The sequence below is a fragment of the Sorex fumeus genome, unplaced genomic scaffold, assembly GCF_029834395.1.
Source record: "Sorex fumeus unplaced genomic scaffold, SorFum_2.1 ptg000067l, whole genome shotgun sequence".
Lineage (NCBI taxonomy): Eukaryota > Metazoa > Chordata > Mammalia > Eulipotyphla > Soricidae > Sorex > Sorex fumeus.
The window spans coordinates 2528140-2554423 of record NW_026606124.1 but is presented as its reverse complement, the minus strand read 5'-3'; the positions used below and the strand labels follow the sequence as shown (position 1 = coordinate 2554423).

Sequence of the window (26284 nt, the reverse complement as noted above, 5' to 3'; positions counted from 1 at the left end):
TCCTGCCCACAGAGGCTCCTCCAGGCCGGGGATGGTGTGGGCAGAGGGCATGGTGGAGCACCCGAGCCCTGGGCTGGCAGTGCAGAGGGTGGCCCTGGCTGCAGAGAATCCACAAGAGTTTACAATGCACAGACTCAGTCAGAGCCTGTCTTACCCCGGCCCACCCTTCCTCGTGGCCCTCTCAATCTTCACTAGCTCTGAGCTTTTATTTTTTGGTTTGGGGGCCACATCCAGTGGTGCTTAGGGCATATTCCTAGTTCTGTGCTCACGGATCACTCTTGATCATGCCCAGGGACCATACGGTGTGCCGGGGATCAAACTCAGATAAAACAAGAGCCTGAACCCTGTGTTCTCTCTGGTTCTGTGTTGCTTTAAAAATTTTTTTTGTCTGTGGGTTATATCTGGTAATGCTCAGGGTTTACTCCAGGCTCTGAAACTCAGGATCACTTACTCCTGGTGGTGCTCAGGGGACCAGGTGCCATGCTGGGGATTGAAGTGGGTTGGCTGAGTGTAAGACAAGCACCTGAACACTTTTATACTATCCAGCTCTGTGTCATTTAAAAAATTTTTTTGGGGGGTCACACCTGACGATGCACAGGGGTTACTCCTGGCTCTGCACTCAGGAATTAGTCTTGGGTGTGCTGGGGGGACCATATGGCATGCTGGGAATCGAACCCGGGTCTGCCGCGTGCAAGGCAAACGCCCTACCCGCTGTGCTGTCGCTCCAGCCCCTCTGAGTTGCATTTTTAAGTTTGACTTTTTATTTGTGGGGCACACCCTGCAGGTTTACTCCTGGCTCTGTGCTCAGGGGTCCTGGAGATTGCACCTGGAGAGGTCCTGGGGATTGCACCCGGGCCTGCTGCGTGCAAGGCAAGAGACTCGGCCGTGTGCTATATCTCTGAGGCTCTGTGTCGCTTGAGACTGGTGGAGCAGAAGGATCTTCTTCATCAGTCGTTAGCTCGGCAGCCCCCGAGGCTCCTCCTTCCTCCCGGGAAGCCCCCAGTGGCCCGCATTCATTCGCCCCAGTTGACAGATCTGGAAGCCGAGGGCCCAGCTGCCGGTCACTGACTCCACTCCCAGTGCTCGGTCTCCTCCTTCACGCCCCCACCGAGGTCTGGTCCCGCGGGCGCCCGGACCCACGCGCCGGGCCGGGCCCGGGGACCTAGCACCTCGGACAGCAGCTCCGGCGGGGGCGAGCGGGCCCCCCGCTCGGAGTCTCGCGAGAGCGGCTGCTGCAGGCCCGGCCGGGCGCGCGGGGCGGGCGGGAGCGCGCGGGCCGGGCCGGGCGCGCGCGCGTGCACGCAGCCCCGGAGCGCTCGGCCGCGGGCTCGGCGCCGCATCGGCCGGTGCAGCGCAGCGCGGCGCGGTGCCTCCGGGCCGGCCAGCTCCAGCGGCCGGTGAGTGGGGGTCCTGCAGGGTGGGCGGGGGGCTGGGCGCAGGGCCGGGGCGGGGTCGCGGGGGGGCGGCGGGCAGGCCCAGGCGCGGGGGCGCTGGGCAGGCGGGGTGACCTTACCTGCTCCGGGCCGGGGATGCGCTCCCGGGGGCGCCCCGCAAACGCCCTTCCCAGCCCGCAGCCGGCCCCGGCCCGGGCCCCGGCCCCCGGGTCTCGATGACGTCAGAGCCCTGATTCCCGAGCCCGGGCCTCGGGCGCCCCCGCCCCCACCCCCGGCCCCACCTGGCATCCCCTGGAAACGGCCTCCTTCTCCCGAGGCTGGCGCGCGCGGCCCGGGATTGGGGTCGGTCGCTGGGGCCACCCCTGGGTGCTTGCTCCTGGGAGGCGGTTGCAGGTGGACACGGCCGCCCGACCTTTGACTGGCCGGGCTGCGCCGTCTCCGGGAGGCGGGGGAGGGGCGCCCAGACCCGAGCCCCCATCCCCCGCGCCGCTTGGGGGGCGCCGGATGGTCCTGGCTGCATCAGTCAGGAGGATGGGGATGAGGTGCTGGGGGGGCTCCTCCCGGTACCTGCCCCGGGAGTTGCCCCGCTGGACTTTCGGGGAGCCCAGCGGAGACTCGCACTGAGAATTCATCCTCTCAGGCGGTTCAAACCGGTAAGGCCCCAGCTTGGGGCTGGGGAGAGATCTGAGAGCGCTTGGCCGGCCTTCCTAGGGACACTGGAGGCAGACGTGAGAGGCTGGGAGACTTCCTGGAGGAGGTGAGGTTCGGGTGGCTGGAGAGGCGGAGAGGGCGGGCCAGGGGAGTGGTCTGGGCAGAGGTCGGTAGCCGCGAATTAAGCAGAGGCGTCCCCTCCCCTGAGCCGGGCCCTGTACTGTCCTTATTGAGGAGGACTCAGACGGACTGTTATTTGGGGGCGGGGGCACCAGAGGACACCTGGCTGTGCTCAGGTTCAGTTCTTCTGGACTCCTGGCGAGGATAAACAGTGTCCAGCATCTATCCAGGTCAGGAGAGACTTTTTTTGCAGGGGCATGACTGGTGGAGAGATATTTGGGGGGCTACACAAGTCTTGTTCTATTTTTGTTGTGTTTTTATTGGGGGGGGGCATGGGCCACACCCAGCGGTGTTCAAGGCTTATTCCTGGCTCTGCACCCAGGGATCATTCTGGCCCGGTTCTGGGTCCACATGGGATGCTGCAAATCCAGCCTGGGTCAGCCACTTGCAAGGCAAATGCCCTACCCACTGGACTGTTTCTCTGGCCCCTCCACAAGTCTTGTTAAGATTGAATTGAGACTTTTAGGCTTCCTAGGAGCAAACTGGGACTAGACTTGGGTTTAGCCAGGATGCCATGGAGAGTTAACGGGGTCCTGGAAGGGGGGCTTGAACTGGGGCTCAGCAGCCGGTGGTTGGACCCTGCAGGCCGGACAGCTCCAAACGAATTGGTTCCTCTCCCTGGACATTTCTTTGCCAGCACTGTTCTCTAGGGATGAAGTAATAGGCCTAAGTACTGACCTCCCTTGAGGGATGCCTGTTCAGCTTGAGAGCGACCTTCCTTCCACGCAGTTCTCCCCTTCCTCTCTGCCCTGCTTCCTTCTTCCTGTACCCTCTGGCCCGTCCAGGCTGCATTTTCTCCTCTGTGGTGGCTGCAGCTTCGGATTTCCTGGAGGGACTGGGGCTCTCGCGGGAACAGTAGGGGACAGCAGCCGTGGACTTGGGCTGGCTGGCATACCGGAGGCTCCTCGCCTGCCCCGGGGAACACACAGGTCTAGGGGAGAGGGTGGCTTTATGGTGCTCTGGAGAAGGTGGAGCAGAGCGAGGGTGCCTGATGCGGGGAGTGGGTGCAGGGCGGGACGTCTTGGGAAGTGAGAAAGAGTAGCTCTCATTCAGGGCACAGCAGGCAAGGGGGCCCTCACATGCAGTGAGTGTCAGCAGGTGTGTCTGGTGGTGAGAAGCAAAAGGAATTGGGCAGGTTTGTAGCCAGTTCATGGCCCTGAAGGCTGTGCACAGGGGCTACTGGCCATGCCGTCGGGCGGCCAGTGCTGCAGCGGCTGTTTAATGAGGATGAGTCATAGTCTGTGATTATGGGGGTAAAAGGAAGTGAAGTCAGGGGGATGTGTCTTTCCTAGTATGGGGGCTCTGCAGGCTGGCACGGGCTGTCCAGGGAGAAGAATGGGCATGTATGCAAAGGGTCCTGGAACCAGGCCCAGGCCAGTTCTCTCTGTTCAGCACCACACTCTCCTCAGAGAGCCAACCACGTCTCAGTTTTGTTGGAAGAACAGCTTCCTCAGTTCAGGAAGCTTTTGCTGCCTTATAGCTGCCAAAGAGGTGCTTCCTTCATCCTGTATTGGTGGGGGGATGACGGACAGACCTTGTAGCTTCCTCCACTAACCCCCAACTTATGAAAGACTTTCACTTGAAAAGCAAGTTGCTGGGGCTGGAGCGATAGCACCGTGGGTAGGGCATTTGCCTTGCACGCGGCTGACCCATGTTCGATTCCCAGCATCCTATAAGGTCCCCTGAGCATCTCCAGGAGTAATTCCTGAGTGCAGAGGTGCAGAGCCAGGAATAATCCCTGCGCACCGCTGGGTGTGACCCAAAAAGCAAAAAAAAAAAAAAAAAAAAAAAGAAAAGAAAGAAAGAAAGAAAAGCAAGTTGTTGTTCTCCCATTTTGGTGTTCAAGAATTTTGGTTTTGTGGGCTGGAGCAATTGTACAGTGGGTAGGTCGTTTACCTTGCATGCAACTGACCCAGGTCTGGTCCCCTGAGCACCACCAGGGATGATTCCTGCATGCAGAGCCAAGAGTCACCCCTGAGCACCGCTGGTGTGACCCATAAAGCCAAAAAAAGAATTTTGGTTTTCAGAAGTCAGCCACTGTTCTTTTCCTCTCTCTGTCTCCATCTCTTTCCTCTCCCCCGTTTCTCTTTTTATTTCTATCTTCCTGTATCTTTCTCTCTATCTCTGTCTCTCTTTCTCTCAGTGTCTGTCTGTCTCTCTCACATGTACACAAGGAAACAACCTATGCTGAAATAGGTCCAAAGAGCCTGGGGCCAGAGAGACAGTACAGTGGGGAGGGTGTTTGCCTTGCACACAGCCAACGCAGGTTGGATCCCCGGCACCCCTTATGGTTCCCTGAGCCCCACCAAGAGTGACTCTTGAGTGCAGAGTCTGGAGCAAGCCCTAGGCACAGCCAGATGTGCCCCTTCCGTCCCCCTCAAAAGTCCGAGGAGACTGGAACCTTCCATCCCTGGGACCTCGGACTGGCTTAGCTTTGGCTGACCTTGCTTGTAGACAGCGAGCAGCCTTGCCCCATGCTGGCCTGGGCTCTGCCTCTCTCTCTGCTCACACTGGGTAGCTCTTGTCTCCGTGACCCTGGGCACGCCTTTGGGAGACCACCAGGACCACTGCTGCCGAGGCCGGAGCTGGGGTCACCTCCTCCTCGAGTCTTCTCTGCTCTAGTCATCCCCACCCTCACCCCACTCCATTTGGGGGGCCCCGTACCAGAGCCCCTTCGTACAGGACCTGGCCTCCTGACCTTTCCCAGACACCCTGAATCTTGCCTGGCCATGTGGCACCCCTGAACCCCATGCCCCGCTTTATCCTCACAGTCCAGACCCATTTTACCTGCTTGGGGACAGTTCTCTGCTTTTTTTTTTTTAATTTTTTTTTGCTTTTTGGGTCACACCCAGCGATGCTCAGGGGTCACTTCTGGCTCTGCACTCAGGAATTACCCCTGGCGGTGCTCAGGGGACCATATGGGATGCTGGGAATCGAACCTGGGTCGGCCGCGTGCAAGGCAGACGCCCTATCCGCTGTGCTATTGCTCCAGCCCCAGCATCTCTTCCTGCTGCAGTGTCTGGTCCAGGGTTTTAGTCATTCGCTGACCCTTGCTCTGAAGGACCATACTGCTATTTTTGGGAGGATGTGTAGGCTCCCCCCAAAAGCGTGGAAGCTACTCCCCACAGTGCTTGGGGCAGTCCTGGCTATGCTGGAAATCAAACCCAGGCTCCAACATGCAGAGTTCGTGGCTGAGTCCTCAGTGGCCACCTGTCCTTCGTGTCCCCCCCCCCCCCCAAGCCCAGCTACCAGCTCTGGATTCCACCTCCAGAATGTGGATGTTCCAAGGGCCTCCTTGCACCCCACAATCTGCTTCTGCTTCTCTGCTCCTCTTTCTTTTATGTTTTTGTCTTGGGTCACATCTGGGGATGCTCAGGGATCACTCCTGGCAGTGCTCAGGGGACCATATTAGATGGCGGGCATCCAACTTGGGTTGGCCTCATGCAAAGCAAACACCCTCCCCACTGTGCTATTCCCTGTGGTCCCCCTCCTCTCCTTTAGTGCCAGGGTCTCCTCCTGTCCGGTGACCATGCCTCTTCCTTCACCTCCCTGCTTTCTGGGAGTTTTATTCCAAACTGGACCAAAGCTCTGGACAGGGCCCTGGGGTGGTCTGTGGCCGGAGGGAAGGCCCCAGCAGCGCCTCCTGCTTGTCAGTGCCAGCAAAGAAACGCCCTGAGTTCTGGGCGCGCTCTCAGTGGACTTCAGCCCCGCTTGGTTCCCCAGAGACCAGAGTTCATCCACTGGTTCCCCTCCACCCCCCGCCCCCTGTCTTTAGTCCCTCCATGGTTTCCTCCAGACTTTCCTCTCATTTGATAAATATGCTCCTGGATTAGAAACACGCGGGAGTTTCAGATCTGGAAAATCCTTTCCAGTCCCATGTTCTTCAGCTGCTGTCAGATTTTCTTGTTCGTGTTTTTGTTTGGGGGTCACACCTGGCAGTGCTCAGGGCTCACTCCTGGCTCTGTGCTCAGGGATCACTCTTGGACGGGTTCAGGGACCATAAGTGGTACCAGGATCAAACCCAGGTTGGCTGTATGCAAGGCCAGTGACCTATTCTCTGTATTTCTGTATAATTGGTTTGGTCCTAAGATGTAACCGTTAAAGATTTTTATCTTTAATTGGTATTTCTCAAAACATTAGGAAAAACATTTTTCCCCCTATTGATTTTCAGAGTATATTCAGCAGTGATCAGGGTTTACTCTAGTTCTGCACTCAGGAATCACTCCTGGTGGGTTCGGGGGACCATATGGGATGTCTGGGATCAAACCTGGGTTGTCCGTGTGCAGGGCAAGCGTCCTACCAGCTGTGCTTCACTCTCGCCCACTTTGTCTGGTTTTGTCCAGAAGGTTTGTATGTAACATTTTATTTTTTAAAAAAAGCGAGAGTCATAGTACAGTGGGTAGGGTTCTTGCCTTGCACACAGCCAACCAGGCTGACCTAGGTTCAATCCCTGGTACTCCACGCCCCGCCATGAGTGATCCCTAAGCACAGAGCCATGTGTAAGACGAGTGGGCTCAAAAAAACAAAACAAAAACTAAATACCGAAGGCCAGGGTGATGACTCAAAAGGTTCCTTCATGTGCTTTCTATGCGGGAGGACTCCCGTGAGCAGGGAGCCAGCAGTTAACTTTGAGCATCTCTACAAACAAACAAAGAAAAACAAACAAACAAACCCCACATACTTTTTTTATTGCACTACCAAGAGATACAATGTATTAATCCTTTGGGGTTTTACTGTTGCATGTGTGTGTTAAAATTTCTGCCAAGGGCCAAAGATAGATACAGTGTAGCGGGGAAGGGTCTTTCCTGCGAGTGGCCCGATTTGATCCCTGGCACCCTGTGTGGTCTCCAGAACTCTACCAGGAGTGACCCCTGAGTGCAGAGCCAGGAGCCTGTCCTGGGCATAGCCAGGTGTGGCCCAAAAACCAACAGTAAAAAATTTTTCCACCAAGTATTTCGAAAGACTCTTTATACCAGGCCTGTGTTTTCCTTTTCTCCCTCCTTGCGTGGTCTCTGGCCCTCCTCCCCCACCCCTGGCAGCTGTGACCTCCCAAGGTCAGAGCTGCAGGTACCGCACCTCACTGCCCCGGTTCACTAAACAGATTGTGATAACCTGGATTATTGACATGAAACATGTTCAGTGAACCCTTTGCTGCTGAGTGGAAAAAAACAGCTTATAGGACAGCTGGATAGAGTCTCCATGTTTGTCACATGTGCTTGTATAGACTTTGTTCAAGCAAACAGGAGCTGGGGAGATAGCATAGCAGGGATGGTTGTTAGGGCTGGGTATGATTCCCGGGACCCCATTTGCTTCCCAGAGCTTCCCAGGGATAGTCCCTGAGTGCAGAGCCAGGAGTAAGCCCTGAGCATTGCCAGGTGTGGTCCCTGATACAGAAACAAACACAGAAACCATTTCTGTGGTTGTACTACTATGGCGACCCTACTGGCTAAGGACAGTGTCTCTCTTAAAAACCCCTAATACGATGCTTTGATTTCCCCCACCCTGCCCCGACACACACACACACACACACACACACACACACACACACACACGAACCTCGAGATTATATTTTTGTTTTGTGTTCTCTTTTTTCTTTTTTTGGGGGGGGACCACACCCGATGAAGCTCAGGGGTTACTCCTGGCTCTGCACTCAGGAATTACTCCTAGTGGTGCTTGGGGGACTATATGGGATGCTGGGGATCAAGCCTTGGCCAGCCACGTGCAAGACACATACCCTATCTGCTGTACTATGGCCTCAGGCCCCATTTTGTGTTCTTTTGTATTGTTTTATTGTATTGTTTTGGGGCCACGCCTGGTTGAGCCACTTGGGGCAGTGGTCTAGGGACCACATGGCGTGGAGTGGGGAATTAAACCCGGGTTCCTGAATACACTCAGCCCATTGAGCCAGCTCCCTGGCCCCACGGTTATGTTTTCAGTAAGAATAGGGTTTTTCAGGGGCCTGAGTTATAGCACAGTGGGTAGGGCATTTGCCTTGCATGCGGCCAACCCGGGTTCAACTCCCAACATCCCATATGGTCCCCCGAGCAACATCAGGAGTAATTCCTGGGTAAGTGCATGAGCCAGGAGTATACCCTGTGCATTGCTGGATGTGACCCAAAAAGGAAAAAAAAATAGGGCTTCTCAATGACTTCAAGGCTCTGAGGATAAAGCCCTAAATTTCACCCTTGCCCTTCATTGCCCGGAGGACTGTGTCTTCCACCTTTAGGTCCTGTTTTGCCTTTTCTTCTTTTCACTCACAGCTTTGTCTGTATCTTGTTTGTTTGTTTGTATGTTTTGTTTTTATGTTTTATATGTTTTATGTTTTATTTGTTTATGTTTTGGGACCACACTCAGCGATGTTCAGGAGTTACTCCTGGCTCTGTGCTCAGAAATCACTTCTGGTGGTGCTCAGGGGAACGTGCAGGATGCTGGGAATCCAACCTGGTTGTGGCTGTGTGCAAGGCAAGCGCCCTACCTGCTGTAGCATCAATCTGGCCCATCCTTGTTCTCCCTCTGGTCCTTTAGTGGACGCTGCTGGCCGTTTCTGACCTTCACATCTGCTCCCTCTGTGAACCGTTTGTTGTAGCCTTTGACTGGGTTGGGGGTGAGGGCGCTAGCGCAGATGTTTCTCCCTCCGGGATGTCCTCCTGGCTTCATCAGGACCTCCTGGGAGGTGCCGCTTATGTTTTCACTGCCTTTCCTCTTGTGCTCCCAGACCATTTCTCAGGCTGTGCTGGCCTTGCCAGCTGACCTCCCTGCGTTTTCTGCCTCCTCCCTCCCAAGTCCAGCCTGTCTCCTGGCTGGCAGAGAAAATCGAAGCAGATACTGGAGCTTCAGTTCTGCAGCATGTCCATCCTCCACGGGGCGGCCCCACTGCCTGGCGGGGCACACCGCGTCCCCAGGGCCCCTGGCATTTGCTTTTCTTCCCATGGAAGCTTTCACCCCGGACTGGCTTTTGCTTTTTGTTTTTGGGCCACACCTGGCTGTGTTCAGGAACTACTCCCAGCACAGTGCTCTGGGTGCCGTGCCAGGGCTGAAGCCTGGGCCTCGCACACGTAGCATGGCCCCTTTGACCCCTCTCCCTGACCCTGCGTCCCTGCCATTGGCAGCCTGTTTCCTTCGAGAGCGAAGACTCCACAGCCCCGCCGCAGCCCAGCCGCCCCCTCTGACCCTGGGCCCCACCTCCGTCGGTGGCCGTCTGCAGCTGTGCTGCTTGTCTGATCGGCCAGCTCTGGGCACGGCCCGGCCAGCCCTACCCCTCCATGAGCTCAGTTCCTCCTGGGTCCCACATGACTTGCCGCTCTGTGCAGAGAGCCTGTTTCCGCCCGGTGTATTCCCTGCCTACCCTTTCGTGGCATCTGTCATACTTGGCCACGCTCCTGGTTTTCTTCCTGTCACATTAGTTGCGCCTTCATTTTCCTTCTTGACTTTTCCTTCTTGTTTGTTGCTTTATGGGCCACGCAAGGTGTTGGCACAGGTGGGGCTGCAGCTCGCCTCGTGCCTGGGAGTCACTTCTGGTGGTGGTGCCAGGGGACCTTGTGGTGGTGGGGATGGACCCCAGGCCTCCAGCATGCCCAGGGGACGCGTGGTGGCAGGGATAGACCCTTGCCCTCCAGCATGCAAAGCGTGTGCTCAGTTGGTGCTCTCGCCTTTTTCTTCATTTTTCTCCCTAGTTTTTGGGTCATACCTGGTAATACTGAGGGGGTTACTTCTGGCTCTTGCACTCAGGAGTTAACTCCCGGTGATGCTCAGAGGTCTATATGGGATGCCGGGGATCGTACCCGGGTTGGCTGTGTGAAAGGCAAACGCCCTCCCCACTATAATGTCTCTCTGGCCTCCTCTCCAGCCTCCTTTTATTTTTAATTTTTGACAAGCAGGTTTTAACATTTTAAACATATTTTTAGTACATTTGAAACATTGCCATGATTCAAAATTCAAAAAAAGTTCTACGTTTAATTAATTTTAAGATGAATATTTTGGATTCCTCAAAACATTTCAGTGTGTCTTTAAAATGTTGGAGGAATTATGAGATGGAATTTTCTTCTTTCTTTGGTAAATAAAATAATGATCTGTTTTAAAATTGTTGATGTCTTGGGGCGAGAGCGATAGTACTGCGAATAGGGCCTTTGCTTTGCTCTCTGCTGACCTGGGATCGATCCCCCTCCACACCCCATAAGGCCCCCGAGCCCTACCAGAAGTGATCCCTGAGCACAGAGCCAGGAGTAAGTCCTGAACACCGCCTAGTGTGACCGCCCCCCCAAAAAAACCAAAACAAAATTGGTGATGTCTTAGATTACATGACATAGCTACTGAGTGAAAATTCTGTTCTTTCCAACCCTTCTGTCTCTAGAAGGGGCCACACGTCTTTTTTTTCTTCACAGCTTGCAACCCTTGTTTCTGTGTCACCATATGCAAATACATATGAATATCTCCATTTTTTGTTCTGAAAAAAAATTTTTTGGGGGGGGGCTCACACCCAGCAGTGCTCAGGGCTTACTCCCGACTCTGTACTCAGGAATCACTCCTGGCCTGTGCTCTGGGAACCATGGAATGCCAGGGATTGAACCTGGGTTGGCCTTGTGCTAGGCTAGCACTCTACCCTCTGTTCTGTTGCTCTAGATCAATGCTTTCTAATTAAACCATTTGCTTGCCAATGTGATAAGAAAATATTAACATACAAGGCTTAATCTACCCCACATGTTAGTAATCTCTTATACAGGGGTTTAATGGCTCTGTGGTGAGATACGACAATCTTCACACACTTTCTTCTAAGAAAAGCTTTTTTGATCATTTTTAGCAAATTATTCATAACAAGCAATATAAAATAAATTATTTAGGTTCTGCGATTGGGACAGGCTTGAGTGGTGGTTAGGAAAATTGGAAATAATGGTGGTGGGAAGTGCAATGGGGGTAGGATTGGTGTTGGAATATTGAGTGTAACAAATCATCATGAACAAGTTTGTAAAATTAAATAGTTAAAAACTGTTTGCTTCACCAAAGAAAAATAAAGAGTGGAAGAAAGGAAGAAGGGAGGAAGGGAGGGGGAGGGAAGGAAGGGAGGGAGGGAGGAAGGAAGGAGGAAGGAAGGAAGGAAGGAGGAAGGAAGGAAGGAAGGAAGGAAGGAAGGAAGGAAGGAAGGCAAGCTTATCTGTTTTGTTTGGGGCGGAGCTTTTTGGGTCACACCAGTGGTGCTCAGGGATTACTCCTGGCGGTTCTCAGGGGACAGTATGGGATGCCGGGGATTGAACCTTGGTTGGCTGCGTGCAGGCAAATGCCCTACCCATTGTACTATGACTCCGGCCCCAAGGGAAGCTATCTGTTACATATTTACTATGAAGGATTTTTTTGGGGGGGTGGTGAGGCTCACATGGCAGTGCTCAGGGGCTGCTCCAGGCTCAGTGCTCAGGTCACACTGGCAGTGCTCTGAAGACCATATGTAATGCTGGGGATCAAACCTGAGCCTTCCGCATGAGAGCGTATGCTCTGGTCCACTGAGCCATCCCTCCAGCCCTGAAATTTTAGTTTTTTGGTGTTTGGGCCATGCCTGGTGGTGCTCAGGACTCACTCCTGACCCTCTACTCAGGGATCACCCCTGGTGTGGTGTACAGGGGACCACATGTGGGGCCGGGAATTAGACCCAAGTCTCACTATTTTACTGCTCCAGCCCCTACTGTGTTGTGATATTACCATCTGCCTTGGGAAATTTCCCATAGTCTGGATTGATTCGATTGATTCTATTCCTGCTTCTATTCCAATGGCCTTGAGCTGATTGTTGTCCCTCTGTATGTGTGTCACCTAGGACGTTATTTCCCCCCATCCTCAGCCATGCTGTTTGGTCCCTGGCATTAGAGATGGGCCCTAGGGACTGGAATACTAGCACGGCAGGTAGGGCATTTATCTTGCACGCAGCCGACCCGGGTTCGATCCCCAGCATCCCATATGGTCCTTGAGCACCTTCAGGAGTAAATCCTGAGTGCTGAGCCAGGAGTAACCCCTGAGCATCGCCTGGTGTGAACCAAAAAGTCAAAAAAAAAAAGAAAAAAAAACAGAGAGAGAGGCAGAGCCCTCTCACTCGAGCTGTGCCTTTCCCCTCAGGATTGCTGAGGGACCTGCAGGGACATTCTCAGACTGTGACTCTGCTTCTCACCAGCCACCTCCCACCCTGTGGTTTCACAGTGCTGATGTTCCTTTTATGTCAGTTCTTGCCCAGGGGTAGCCAAACGGTGATTTAGAAAACTTGCTCATTCCCTTGACATCTGTAGGCCGTTTCCTTTCCCTCCTCCCTTTCTTGGTGATTCACCATGGCCTCAGGCCTTCTTTCCCTGCGGCGTATTTTAATTTTTAATTTTTTCCCATGCAATGTGTTTTAATCCGTTGCTGATGTCATATTTTCCTCCTTGCAGGGGCTGTCACTCCGTGGGACAGCCCTGCCTTGCATCTGTGAGGTTCTGGGCTTGATCCCTGGCATGGTGGGGGAACGAAAGAAAAGAGGTCATGTTTTTCTCCTGATCATATTTTTCTTCAGCTTTTATTTTACATTTTTTTAAAGATTTTTGGGCCACACCTGGCAGTGCTTGGGGACCATATGGGATGCCGAGGATTGAACCCAGTGGGCTGTGTGCAAGGCACGCTCCCTCCCCCCGGCACTATCACTCGGGCTCTTATTTATTTTTTGTGCGTGTGTGGTTTGAGTCATACCTGGTGGTTCTAGGGGCTGCTCCTGTCTGTGCTCGAGGCTCAGGGGACCACATGGTGTCAGGGATCGAACTGGTTTGACTGCATTCACAGTAAGCACCTTAACCCTGGTACAATGGTACGATCTTCTCTGGCCTATATCTCCTCTCTCTTTCTCTCTCTCTCTCTCTCTCTCTCTCTCTCTCTCTCTCTCTCTCTCTCTCCCTCCTCCACCTCTTCTTCCTCCTCCTCTTCCTCCTCCTCTTCCTCCTCCTCTTCCTCCTCCTCCTCCTCCTCCTCTTCCTTCTTCTTCTTCTTTTTCTTCTTCTTCTTCTTCTTCTTCTTCTTCTTCTTCTTCTTCTTCTTCTTCTTCTTCTTCTTCTCTCTTCCCCCACTTTTTTTTGGGGTGGCCATACCCAGTGACTCTCAGGGTTTACTCCACTCAGGAATTACCCCTGGTGGTGCTCAGCAGACCATATGGGATGTTGGGGATTGAACCCAGGTTGACTGTGTGCAAGGCCAGAGTCTTACCTGCTATACTTTCTCTCCAGCCTCTCTTTTCTTCTTTCTCCCTCCTTCCTTCCCTCCCTCCCTCCTTCCTTCCCTTCTTCCCTTCCCTTCCCTTCCCTTCCCTTCCCTTCCCTTCCCTTCCCTTCCCTTCCCTTCCCTTCTCTTTTTCTTTCCTTTCTTTTTGGGCCACACCCAGCTGGGCTCAGGGGTTACTCCTGGCTCTCACTCAGGAACCACTCCTGGTGGTGCTCTGGGTACCATATGGGATGGTACCCAGAGATTGAACCTGGGTCAGCTGCCTGCAAGGCAAGTGCCCTCCCTGCTGTACTATCTCTCCACCCCCCCATCTTCACTTTCTTAACATTGAGAAGTTGGGTCCAGCCCTATGAACACACCCCTGTCCGCTCTGGCAGCACACCTGCGTGTTCACATCCCGTGCCAGTACCCGCACTGTAGTGCACCTGTGAGCACATACCCGTCCTTGCCAGCTGTTCTGCCCTGGAGATTCATCCTAAGAGAGCAGAGTCCATTGATCAGGTTCCCCATTCTTCCCTCTGTGGGTTCTCAGCTTGCTTAGAGTTGGTTGTTGTTTCTCAGTTTTAGAGTTTGCTTTGCTTTGGGGTAAGTTTTGAAGTGTTGGAGGACATATTTGTACAAAATTATGTAAGAAGCATCCAGACAAGTCTCAGGATTCAGACGAACCCTGTCATTTTGTAGGTGTCTCAGCTCCAGTCATACTGTGCATGTCCTCTTCTTTTCTTTTCTTTTCTTTTCTTTTTTGCATTTTGGGTCACACCCAGCGATGCACAGGGGTTACTCCTGGCTCATGCACTCAGGAGTTACTCTTGGCGGTGCTCGGGGGACAATATGGGATGCTGGGAATCGAACCCGGGTCTGCTGCGTGCAAGGCAAAATGCCATACACGCTGTGCTATTGCTCCAGCCCCCTGTGCTTGTCCTTTTCCAAAAATCAGCCTGTTTGGGGCCAGAGCAGTAGTACAGCAGGTAAGGCATTTGCCTTGCACACGGCCGACCTGGTTTCAATCCCCACCATTCCATATGGTCCCCTGAGCGGTGGCAGGAGTAATTGAGTGCAGAGTCAGGAACAACCCCTGAGAGCATCTCCAGGTGTGACCCCCAAAGCCCAAAACAAAACAAAATCAGCCCATTTAGGAGCTGGAGATAGTAAATCAGGTAGGGTGCTTCCCTGGCACACAGCCATATTGGGTTCGATTCCTGGCATCCCATATGGTCCCCTGAGCCCCACAAGTAATACTTTCTGAGCTGTAGAGCCAAGAGTAAGCCCTGAGCACCTCTAGCTGTGGCCCCAATTTTTTTTAAAGGAAAGACGGAAAGGTGGAGTGTGACCATAGCGGTGAAACTTTCAAAAAATTGTTGGTGTTGTTGGGAAAAAAACAGCGTGATGAGGGATCCGAGAGAGAGTACAGTGGGCAGGGTGCTTGCTTCACAGGCAGCTGAGCTGGGTTCGATCCCAGGCAGCCCATCTGGTCCCCCGAGCCCTGCCAGGAGTGATCCCTGAGTGCAGAGCAAAAAAAACAAAAACAAAAAATAAGGTACACAGAGATATGGTAGATTCTGTGCCCTGTCACAGCCAGTGGGCAGGCCTGGTGACCGGGGGCTGTGTCAGGGGGGTGTCCCCTCCCGGAGCTCTTCCTGCTCTGGTGGTGGGAGCCCTGTCTTGCCGGTTGCTGCCGGCCACACTGGGGGTGAGAACGGGGTGGTTGGCTGGGCCGCGATTCTTACCCGTCTTTGGCTTCTCTTTCCTTCCAGTTGAGGACAAAGAGGTGTGAGCCCCCCCGGGCCAGCTGGTGCCACCATGGCGGGTAAGGTGAAGGTGGGCTGTGTGTGGAGGGGGTGAAAGCGAGTGCAGAGTGGGGGTCCTCGTCCCTGTTCACCCCTTAGTGTTGGAGGTCAGGTGCCTCTGACTGTTGGTTCCCGGGTTTTCCCTGTCTGTCCCCAGCCTCTGGGTCACACTGGCTGGGCCCAAGAGAGGATCCTTGGGCCCGAGCACCTACTTTACCCATGGAGCTCCAGGTCCAGGCCTGCGCTGCATCCTGCAGGCGCCACAGAGCACCAGGTGGTTGTCCCCCCTACAAACACAATGAGCCTGGTTGCCAGGCCTCTGAGCCTCGGGACTGGGCACCCAGCTTCCCCACATCCTGGTGGGTGAGTAGCACCTGGCTCTGTCACTGCCTCCATTGGCATGATTGCTTCCTAATATGTTCGCCTTGTTGTGGTTGTTTGTGCCACACTGGGCTTACACCTGGCCTTGTACTCAGGGATCACTCCTGGCAGGCCTTGGGGGACCCTGTGTGGTGCTAAAGCCCTCTTAGAACATTAGGGAGCTGCCCTACCCGCTGTCCTGTCTCTACAGCCCCAGGTCCCTAATTGTCTGAGATTTAAAATATGTATATATATATTTTTTTTTGGGGGGGGGTGGGGGAAGCATGCCTGGCGATGCTCAGGGGTTACTCCTGACTCTGAACTCGAGAATCACTCTTGGAGGGCATAAGAGGACTATATGGGATTGAACCCAGGTCAGCCATGTGCAAGGCAAAGACCCTCCCTGCTCTCCTATCTCTCCAGCCCCCAACTCCCTAATATTCTGAGATATATGTATATATATTTTGGGGGGCGGGCTGTTGATCTACACCTCAGGGTGATCGGGGGCTACTCATAGCCCTGTGCTTTAGGACCATCTGGTACCAGCCATCAAACTGGGGTCCTCGTCATGCAAGACCAGCACGTCACTCCTGGACTGTCTCTGGCCCCACATCCCGGGAGCTATAATTCTGGATTCTGAGCTGTTTGGTTTCTGCAGGCTCATTCATGTCCAGAATACCAGAGCTGGTGGGACCTCTAGGGACCATTAGCCCAGCATGCACTATGGGGTTAGGGACTGGGTAGATGGAAATCTGGAGAAGGGTCTGGGAAAGACTGGTGAGCTTGTGAGTTGGAGCAGAGGCTGGAAGCCAGCGCTGCTGCTCATCCCAACCCCGGAACTGGCTCCAGCTGAGGAGGGGGCTCACCCCAGGGAGGCGTTTATTTTTAATATAATTTTATTTATTGCATTTATTTATTTATTTATTTATTTTTGCTTTTTGGGTTGGGCTGGAGCGATAGCACAGCAGTAGGGCATTTGCCTTCCACACGGCCAACCCAACTGACCCGTGTCCAATTCCTCTGCCCCTCTCAGAGAGCCCAGCAAGCTACCAAGAATATCTCGCCCGCATGGCAAAGCCTGGCAAGCTCCCCATGACGTATTCCATATGCCGAACACAGTAACAACAGGTCTCACAATGGAGACGTTGCTGGGCCCACTCGAGCAAATCGATGAGCAACGGGAGGACAGTGACAGTCACAGCTTTTTGGGTCACACCCAATGATGCTCAGGGGTCACTTTTGGCTCTTGCACTCAGGAATTACTCCTGGCGGTGCTTGGGGGACCATATGGGATGCTGGGAATCGAACCTGGATTGGCTGTGTGCAAGGCAAACACCCTACGCACTGTGCTATCACTCCAGCCCCGCATTTATTTTATTTTTTCCCAGAGGTTCTGTCTAGGACCTCTGGTTCCTTCGGGAACCTCCCTCCAGGCCCCTGGGAGCCGGGTCTGGCTGGGGGTGCAGCTCCAGCCGGGGGAGGAGGGCTCCTTTGGGTGTTCAGGAGAGACTTGAAAGTGATATGTGCTGTGTGTGCCTCCCCCACAGAGAAAGTGAACAACTTCCCCCCGTTGCCCAAGTTCATCCCTCTGAAGCCATGTTTCTACCAAGACTTCGAGGCTGACATCCCTCCACAGCACCTCAGCATGACCAAGCGTCTCTACTACCTCTGGATGCGTGAGTGCCGAGGGGGAGCAGAGACGGGGGTGGCGCTGGGGGTGGGTCCGAAGGCCTGCTCTGCTTAGGCCCCATTACTGCATGCAGTACCCCCCACCCCGCTTCATCCCGGCTCCCCGCAGGCTCCTCTCATGGCCCAGCCCCCTTGCTGGGCCTCAGTTTCCCTCTGTCGCCCGCCTACGCCTCTGCTGCTGGCTTCCCTCCCCTGGTTTCCCACTCCGTGCATCTGGCCGGGTCTGTCAGCAGCGTCAGCCTCTCTGCTCCCTCCCCGCGGGGGGAGTTCTCCAGGGAACTGCTGGGCATGGCTCGGTGGAACCCTTCCTTCAGAGCCTCATTTTTCTGGCTTTCTCTGAAAAGCGGCTCAGAAAGAAGCACATTCAGCCAGGGGTGGGGAGCGACCCGGGCCAAGCCAGGCTGGTCCTTCCATCGGGATGAGGAGGACATTGGTGCCCACAGAGCAGTGAAGTCCCTGCCCTTGAGGGGGGGAGGCATTCTCATGCTCTTGGGTCATGAGGGCAGTGTTTGAAAGGCGTCCGTTTCTGATGGTCTCTGGCAGTTGGGTGGGAAAGGGGCTTGGCTGTGCCCGCGGCTAGCCAGAGGATTCTGAGGCATGTGCAGGACGGCAGGCTGTGTGTTAGGTCTTTCTCCCCGGCGGCCTAGACCCCGTCATGTGTGATCACAGTAGGGGTTCACCTTGCCCAGAGCCAGGCCTGCCCTTAGCTGCTTTGCACGGCCCGGAAGGGATGCAGAAGGCAGACCCGGCAGCAGGGGGCTGCAGATAAACTGTCAGGGGGTCCCCGCACCTGCAGGGTGTTCGAGAATTCCACTCACTCCCGTCTGCACACAGAGAGTGTCAGAGCCACAGGGGAGACCCGCTTCCCACCCCATCACCGAGTCACTTATTTATTTTATTTTTGGGGCCATACCCAGTGGTGCTCTGAGCTTCCTCCTGGCTTTTTTTTTGGGGGGGGGTCACATTTGGCGATGCACAGGGGTCACTCCTAGCTCATGCACTCAGGAATTACTACTGATGGTGCTCGGGGGACCATAGGGGATGCTGGGAATCGAATCCAGGTCGGCCAAGTGCAAGGCAAACACCCTACCTGCTGTACTATCACTCCAGTCCCTCTCCTGGCTTTGAGCTCAGGGTTCACCCCCGGTGGGGCTCAGGGGTCCTCAGGTGGGCGCGGGGATTGAACCTGGGTCAGCCACACACACAGCAAGTGCCTGACTGGCTGTGCTATCATTCCAGCCCCTATTTTGATCATTTGAAGGATCAGATATCTTCCTACAAATCATATTACACAGGCAGACTTTGCTTTGAGGACTGCTGTGGCCTTTGGGTCGGGAAGGGACTTTTCGCAGATTACACAGAACAGGAAGGGACGGGGTAGGCCTGGGGGGTCTGCAGATGACAGGGAGCGAATAAGGAAGTGGCTGCAGCTTCCGTGTTTTGTAGCCGCTGCGATGTAGAGGAAGAGGCGAGAGTGTGGAACATGGGATCAGAATGCAAACACATGGTGACCCCTTCTCCCCCCAAAGGAGACCTGCCCCCTGAGATGTCCAGGCTGTGTGCAGGGCCTGGGGAGGGGCTGCCATGGATGCACCTGGCACCCTCTGTGTGTCTTTCCCGGCGACATCCGGCTCCTGTTCAGATGGGAGTGATGTCACTGTGCTCCTGAGTGGGTCTGAAGATGCACCAGGGAGGGAGGGAGGAAGACTGTGGGTGAAGTGAGTCATGGACCCAAGCCAGAGCAAGGCAGGTGGGTGGAGAGCACAGCTGGGGGCCGCATAGGGTGGATCGGGATGTGGTTCTAATTCCCAGGAAGGTCTCAGGCAGCAACACCGGGTACTACGTCAGGGGGGCTGCGGAGTGGGCTGAAATCAGCCCCAACACTGGGGACCGGCGGGAGGTAGGACAGCGGGGAAGGCACTGGCCTTGCATGTAGCCAACACGGATTCCGTGCCTGGCACCGAATGTGGTCCTCTGATCCTGGTCAGGAGTGATTCCCTGAGCACAGGGCCAGGAGTCAACCCTGAGCATCGCCAGGGTGGCCCCACAGGACAGTCACCATCAATAAGAACACCTTGGTTCTAGGAGATGGGGGCCAGTGAACGGGGTGGAGACCGTTCAGCTGGAACACCCAGGAAGACAGACCCCTCCCAAGATGGGACCCCAAGATGGGGCGAGAATGTGGTCCTCTGATCCTGGTCAGGAGTGATTCCCTGAGCACAGGGCCAGGAGTCAACCCTGAGCATCGCCAGGGTGGCCCCACAGGACAGTCACCATCAATAAGAACACCTTGGTTCTAGGAGATGGGGGCCAGTGAACGGGGTGGAGACCGTTCAGCTGGAACACCCAGGAAGACAGACCCCTCCCAAGATGGGACCCCAAGATGGGGCGACTCAGGTCACAGGGTGAAGAGGTCAGACTCAGCAGTACTCACTCCCACCCTGGGCTCTGGGAACTGCCCGCGAGAAGATTTCGCCAGGAGCGGATTTAAGAGCTGTAAATACCCGCTAAGCCCTCCGGGCACCTGTCCACCATGGGACTCCCAGGAACTTGCACGGACTTGAGATGCTCTAGATTCGCCCAGAGGAAGGATCCGTGAGGCCGGGCTGCTTGCGGCTGGGGGGAACCTGCCTTCCTTGCGTTCCACTGCGCCTTGAACTCAGCCTGATACTCTGGACAGAAACCGCTGCGTGTGTGTTGGTGCCCGCAGCAGAGCAAGTGTCTTTGAGGTCTCTCCTGTGATTCAGTGATCCTGTGATTCTGAGGTTTAGCTTGGACTGTAGGGGGTGGGGGCGGGGTATAGCCTGGTCCAGCTCTGGGGAGCTTCTAGTCTGGTTGAGTTGTTCTTGGGCCGTGCAGGTCTGTAGGAGATCCGAGGCTTGGCAGGGGGATAAAACGACAGCAGGAGGGCTTCTTGGAGGAGGTGGCAGGCTCGTTGTCTAAGAGCTGGAGTCACTGATGGGGGAGGTCCCAGGCACTGCTGCCGGCTCCGTTGATGTGCAAGGTGGATGGGGCTTTGTCTTGAAGAGACGGTGCCTCAGGATCTTTTACTTTCTCCTTTTCGTGGCCCTGCCTTGCAGGAGGAAAGGAAAGATGGGTTTTTCTTTTCTTTCTTTTTTTTTTTTTTGCGGGGGGGGGGGGGTGGTCACACCCTGCAATGCTCAGGGTTACTCCTGGCTCTGCACTCGGGAATTACTCCTGGTGGTGCTCGGGGGACCATATGGGATGGGATGCCAGGAATCAAACGCAGGTTGCCACATACAAGACAAATGCCCTACCCGCTGTACTGTCTCTCCGGCCCCCAAAAGCTGGGTTTCGATGCTTGGATTTGGTGGTTGCTATGGGTCTGGAGGGCCTGGAGCTGAGGTCATCCTCCTGGAGATGTGGGGGGTCTCTAGAGGGGTGAGGGGAGGGCATGTAGTGCTGGGGTTGAGCCCAGGTCTCCCTCATGGAATGCAGTGCTCCAGCTCCCCGAGTCTCTCCCCGGCCCGTGGGTCATTTTTCTTTTTATCGGTTCACTGGATTTTTGAGCCACACCCAGTGGTGCTTAGGGGTTAGTCCTGTCTCTGCACTGCGGAATCACTCCTGGCAGGCTCGAGGGACCATATGGGATGCTGGGGATTGAACCTGGGTCAGCCAGAGGCAAAGCAGATCCCCTCCCTGCTTTCTGTCGCTTCGACCCCAACTCAGGCCATTTTATAAGAAGAAAGCATTTCTGCCATCTGGAGCTTTAGGGCCCTTCAACGCTGCTTGCTGTATGGGGCCTCCGGGACCCAGCTGAGGGTTTCTTAGATGCTCAGAACTAGGAGTGGGGTGGGGTGGGGCTGAGCTCCCTCCCAGCTTTCTTTCTTACCGTCTTTACTTCTCTGTGTGTGTGCGTTTGTGTGTGTGTCTGTGTGTCCCTGTGTGTCTGTGTGTGTGTGTTGGCCCCTGTGGATCATGGCTGTGAATCTCGGTGGGCGTCGGCTCATCTGTGCTGGCTGCATGTTGGATGGTGGCTGTTTGTGCTCTTGTGTCTCCATGTGCTGCTGTGTGTGTGTGTGTGTGTGTGCGTGTGCGCACGCGCGCGTCCGCTGTGTGTGTGGGTTCCTGGGGCTGCAGTGAACAGCGTCACGCTGGCCGTGAACCTGGTGGGCTGCCTCGCGTGGCTGATCGGAGGCGGGGGAGCCACCAACTTTGGCCTCGCCTTTCTCTGGCTCATCCTCTTCACACCCTGCTCCTACGTCTGCTGGTTTCGGCCCATTTACAAGGCCTTCAAGTAAGTGACTGCCACGGACCCCAGCCCCGTGTCTTGTCTCTCTGCCCGTCTCCCCCCGTCTCTTCTCTTTATCTTTTCTCCCCCCCCCCCAAGTTCACTTCCCCCCGTTTACGCCCCAGACGGCAGGAGAAGGCAGAGGTAACACAGAGCTTGTTTTTCTCTCCCTAGTCAGCTGCACGTTACCTTGTGCCAAAGTAGCCGCCTGTCTCGGCGGCGCCCACGGGGCTTCTGATTTGGTCCGTGTGGACGTCTCTGTAGGAGCACGTGGACCCAGCACGCGACACTGTGTGCCCATGAGATCTTCAGTGCTGTGCCAAAGGGACCGCCCATCCCCGCGTCACTGGCGCTGCCATGCTGCCCCTGGGTTGGATGGGAACTTCAATTTTTTTTTGTGCCAAGGGGGTTCTTGTCCCTGTTTCGAGAAGGCTGTCTGTCCAGGTCCAGAGGACTGCCCACGATGGGCCTTCATAGGTGCCTGTGCCAACCAGACCGTCCTGTGTGCTAGTAGGGCAATAAAGCTTGTTGCTGACTGGCTGTCCACTCTAGTGCGGTGGCCTTTCTGTCTCTGAGTTCTGGGACCATCCCTGGACTATGGGGTGTTTATTCGAGCCAAGTGCAGCCGTCTGCTTTCGTGGGGGGAAGGGGGTGTCTGTTCTTCACGCACGGGGGCGGTCTGTGCCTTGTAATGCTGCACACATACGGAGTGTTTAACACGTGGAGCCTGGCAGCGGTTACGGGTGGGCACTGGCCTTTTGGGGGCTCCTAATGAAGACCTTGACATACTTGTCCTTGTATGCTCCTTCCCCCAGGGGGCACGGGGCAAAGGCAGGGAAGTCTGGCCCTCTGCCCAGTGGATGATAGGAACTGTCTCTCCCGCCACAGGACCGACAGCTCCTTCAGTTTCATGGCGTTCTTCTTCACCTTCATGGCTCAGATGGTCATTAGCATCATCCAGGCTGTGGGCATCCCCGGCTGGGGTGTCTGGTAAGTGTCTGCAGCGTCTGGGACTCACCCAGGGTGGGCAGGCTGGCTCCCGGCTCTGTCCTTTGCTCACCGCTGTCCTGGCCCGGGGGAGGCACCTTGAGTTATTGAATGAGAAAGAGGAGGCAGGACCTTGCAGCCAGCTGGTTTTCGACCTCCGGCCTGTGCAGGGGAAAAAAGATTGAAAATCGGGATTGGTGCAGTAGTACAGCGGGTAAAGCACCTGCCTTATACTCAGCAGACCTGGCTTCCACCCCTGGCATCCCATAGGGACCCCCGAGCCCACCAGGAGTGATGCCTGAGTGTAGAGCAGGAGGAAGCCTTGAGCACAGCTGGGTGTGGCCCCCCAAAACACAGAGTAAAACAAAACAAAAAAGCAGGGGCTGGGGCACGTACAGGATCCTGGGAGAGCCCAGGGGAAGGGACCGGATACCTGAGGGGCATTTCCTGCACCCAGTACCAGGGTTTGCCACGTGCACTTTGGGTGCCATAGAACATGGCCCCTTTGTATCCGGTGAGGGATGGCTCTCCCTGCTAAGAGTCAGGCGGCTGCTGGGGACCCCCTCCACCCACGCAGGGTGGCCCAAAGCTGCGTCTTCTTCCAGCGGCTGGATCGCCACCATCTCCTTCTTCGGCACGAACGTCGGCTCGGCCGTGGTGATGCTCATCCCCACCGTCATGTTCACGGTCGTGGCCGTCTTCTCCTTCATTGCCCTCAGCATGGTACGTGTTCGCGGCCAGAGTGAGGGGGCTGCCGGGAGAAGGGGGGGTGATCCGCAAGAGCCCCTCCCTGGGCACAGGAGGATTGGGGTTTTTTTCCGGGGGGGGGGGCGTATGGAGTTGCTTGGGGGGGGAGCTTGGCTCCGAAGGCGTGAGTGGACAGAGGCTCACCGCTGGGTGGGCCCCTTCCTCCATCTGAGGCGCTCCTTCTCTTGTTCCTCCTCCTGCAGGTCCATAAGTTCTACCGGGGCAGTGGGGGGAGTTTCAGCAAGGCGCAGGAGGAGTGGACCACAGGGGCATGGAAGAACCCGCACGTGCAGCAGGCGGCCCAGAACGCGGCCATGGGTGCGGCCCAGGGCGCCATGAGCCAGCCACAGACGCAGTACTCCGCCACCCCCAACTACACCTACTCCAACGAGATGTGAGCTGCCCGCGCCCGCCTGGAGGCCCGGCCGGGTGCCGAGAGCCAGTGGGGGGCTCCGGCCACATCCTCTCTTGTGACCAAGCAGGGTTCCCCTTTCCTTCCTCTCCTCCCCCCACTTTGTACAAAGAATCAGAGTTCTATATATATATGTACATATATATGTATACGTCTCTCCCCGTGGCCCACCCCCTGGGGTCCACTCTCTGCACCCCGGGAGCAGTGAGCTTCTCGGGGAGCAGGCCAGGGCGGGGGTAGCTGTGTGTGTGTCCTCTTGTGAACTCGCGTGCCGTGATGGTCTCTGCTGTGGTGCTAGATGTCCGTTTAGAACTAAACCAGCCCTTCCCCTCCTCCGGGCTGCCAGCGTGGAGCTTGGCCCAGGGGCCCCTCCTGGGGCAGGGACTGGAGCAGAGAGCCTGGCCCCCTAGTCTGGGTTATGAGCTACACATCTTTCCCTGGGTGGTCTTCCTGGGAAGAGATGGTATGGTGGGCAGGGGGGCACGGGCCATAGGCATGGGATTGATCGCACCTTGTCCTGCTGAACTGGGTCTCCTGCCCGCCCCCACCCCCCTCTCTCCTCCCTGTCAGTCCCTGGGACCTCTTCTCTTGCCTAGGCGTGAGCGCGCGTGCTTTCTCTCCACCAACACCCCCTCCCTGTGACTTCTTAGTTTCCCCCAAGGCCGAGTAGTCTCAGCCATCTGTCCTCCTGAGACAGTCTTTTCCCAGGTCAAGGTAGCAGTCAGATGCTCAGCCAGCCTGGAAAACAGGAAGTGGAGGCAGAGAGGCGGGTGCGGGTGGTGCCACGCTCACTGGGTACTGACTCTTAGGGAAGGGGGATGCTGTGTTTGCTCCTTGGCTCGCTGAGCTTGGCCTCTGAGGGCAGCCTCCTCTCCCTACTCTGCTTCCCCTGCTCTTCCCCTGCTCTCTCCCTTGCATCCCTCTGCGTGCCTCCAGCTGCCGTGACCCGACACCCCGATGCTGCTGGGTGGCGTTTTTCAGGTGGCACTGGAGCAGAGCCGTGTGACTCACTGCAGGTCCCGGGCTGAGGTCTGGCAGGCCCCAGCCCTCTGGGTTGGCGCTAGCATCTCTGAGTGGCTCTTGGCTTCCTGGGAGCTGTAGGATGCCATTTGGGTCCATTAGAAGGGATGCGCTTGGAGGGCTGGGCCTGGAAGGGAGATCGGAGGGAGGCGGGACCCTGCAGGAGGGGACCGTGCCTTCCCCACCCCATCAGGGCGGCTCTGAGCACTACAGCAGTCTTCTCTGGTCCACTGACTCCACACAGGAGGGCTGGTGGGGCGGGGACACCCAGCTTCTGCTCTTTCCCATTCAAGCTAACTTGCTTCCCTCCTCCCGCCGGACTTGGTTCCTGGCCCTTCCTCATCTTGGCAGCACACCCCACCCCACCCAGCATTAACTCCCAGGACAGTGATGTCAGGCCAATGGGGCTGTTCCGGTCCAAATGTTGTGATGGTGTTGCCGGTAGAGGCCCTACGACCTGGAGACTCTCAGTCTAGGCGCTTTCTCCCCGGCCTTCTCCCATATCCCACCCCAGCCTCTGGCTCCCTTAGTCTCCCATAGCTTTAAGAGGCCCGTGGTCCGACTGCCAGCCCAGGATCCAAGACCTGCTGGGTCGCGCGCCCCCTCGGCTCCCTGTCCCGGCAGCGCCCTGACTCGGCCCATGGGAAGGCCTGATACTGCGTGCGGCCCAGCCCGTCCAGGCCCTGGGATGCTGCATCTCCAGGCAACTATGCACTTTCCTGGAAGGGAGCCAGCATGAGAAGTGGACGCTGGGCACACAGGCGTCTCTGCCTGACCGTCTGCCTTGGGAGACGGGGTGGGGAAAGGCGCAGGTTCTGGGAATCTTCAGGTCTGTGGCCAGCCAGGGAGCTGGTCTGGTACCTGCTGTCTCTCCTCGTCTCTGAGATGCTGACTGTCCTCCAGCTGGCAGTGGACCTGCCCGAGCCGGTGTGTCTGTCTGTGGTAACTCAGTGAACCATAATAAAGGGGAACATTATCCTGTGTCTCCTTTGGTGTTGTGGATATTCCTGGGCTGTGGGGTATGTGTGTGTGTGTGGAGGGGGGGTGCCATGGTTCTGTGTGTTTCCACTGGGGCGGCCTTGCACAGGCAGGCAGTGGTTACAGGGGCAGAAGTGGAAGGCTGGCTGGGTAGGTGGAGCCCACTCAGCTCTCCCAGATGGAGACCTGCAGTTCAGTGAGCAGTCTGGAGGATCAGGGTGGTCCTGGGGGCACCAGCAGCTTGAAGAAGGCAGCCAGGGGGCCCCACCATCCTGTCTCTCGCATGGCTGGTGCTGTCTTCTGCATGGAGAGCTGTTCTGCTGTTGTCCGGGCCTCTGATGATTCTGCAGCGGCTCCTGGACCGGCTTCTTTGCCCTACTTGTCCAGCCCTTTTGCTTCCTCAAAGAGGACCTCATTCTGTAACATTCTGTCCCCGCTTGCCCTACGAGCAGAGGCGCACTTGCAACACCGAAGAGCTGGGGCTGGAGAGATGGTTAGTGGATAAGGCGCTTGCCTTGCCTTGAACATGCTCATCCAGGTTCTTTTCCTTGGCTCTGCATTTGGTCCCTCCCAAGCTCTGCCCGGAGTGATTCCCTGAGCGCAGAAC

General features: G+C 56.0%; 1 protein-coding gene across 1 annotated transcript; it reads left to right on the top strand.

The window, feature by feature from the left end:
* Positions 1–1264: 1264 nt before the first annotated feature.
* On the top strand, positions 1265–23820 carry SCAMP5 (secretory carrier membrane protein 5). The gene is made up of 7 exons (XM_056128816.1): positions 1265–1397; positions 15200–15252; positions 17140–17268; positions 21383–21539; positions 22422–22523; positions 23126–23243; positions 23471–23820. Exons 2-7 carry the CDS (start codon positions 15246–15248, stop codon positions 23663–23665), a joined length of 708 nt encoding a protein of 235 aa, XP_055984791.1. The 5' UTR covers positions 1265–1397; positions 15200–15245; the 3' UTR covers positions 23666–23820.
* The last annotated feature ends 2464 nt before the right edge of the window (positions 23821–26284 follow it).

Coding starts and splice junctions, on each gene's coding strand:
- SCAMP5 (XM_056128816.1), top strand. Junction 21,540..22,421: donor CCCATTTACAAGGCCTTCAA/GTAAGTGACTGC, acceptor CTCCCGCCACAG/GACCGACAGCTCCTTCAGTT. Junction 23,244..23,470: donor CCTTCATTGCCCTCAGCATG/GTACGTGTTCGC, acceptor CTCCTCCTGCAG/GTCCATAAGTTCTACCGGGG.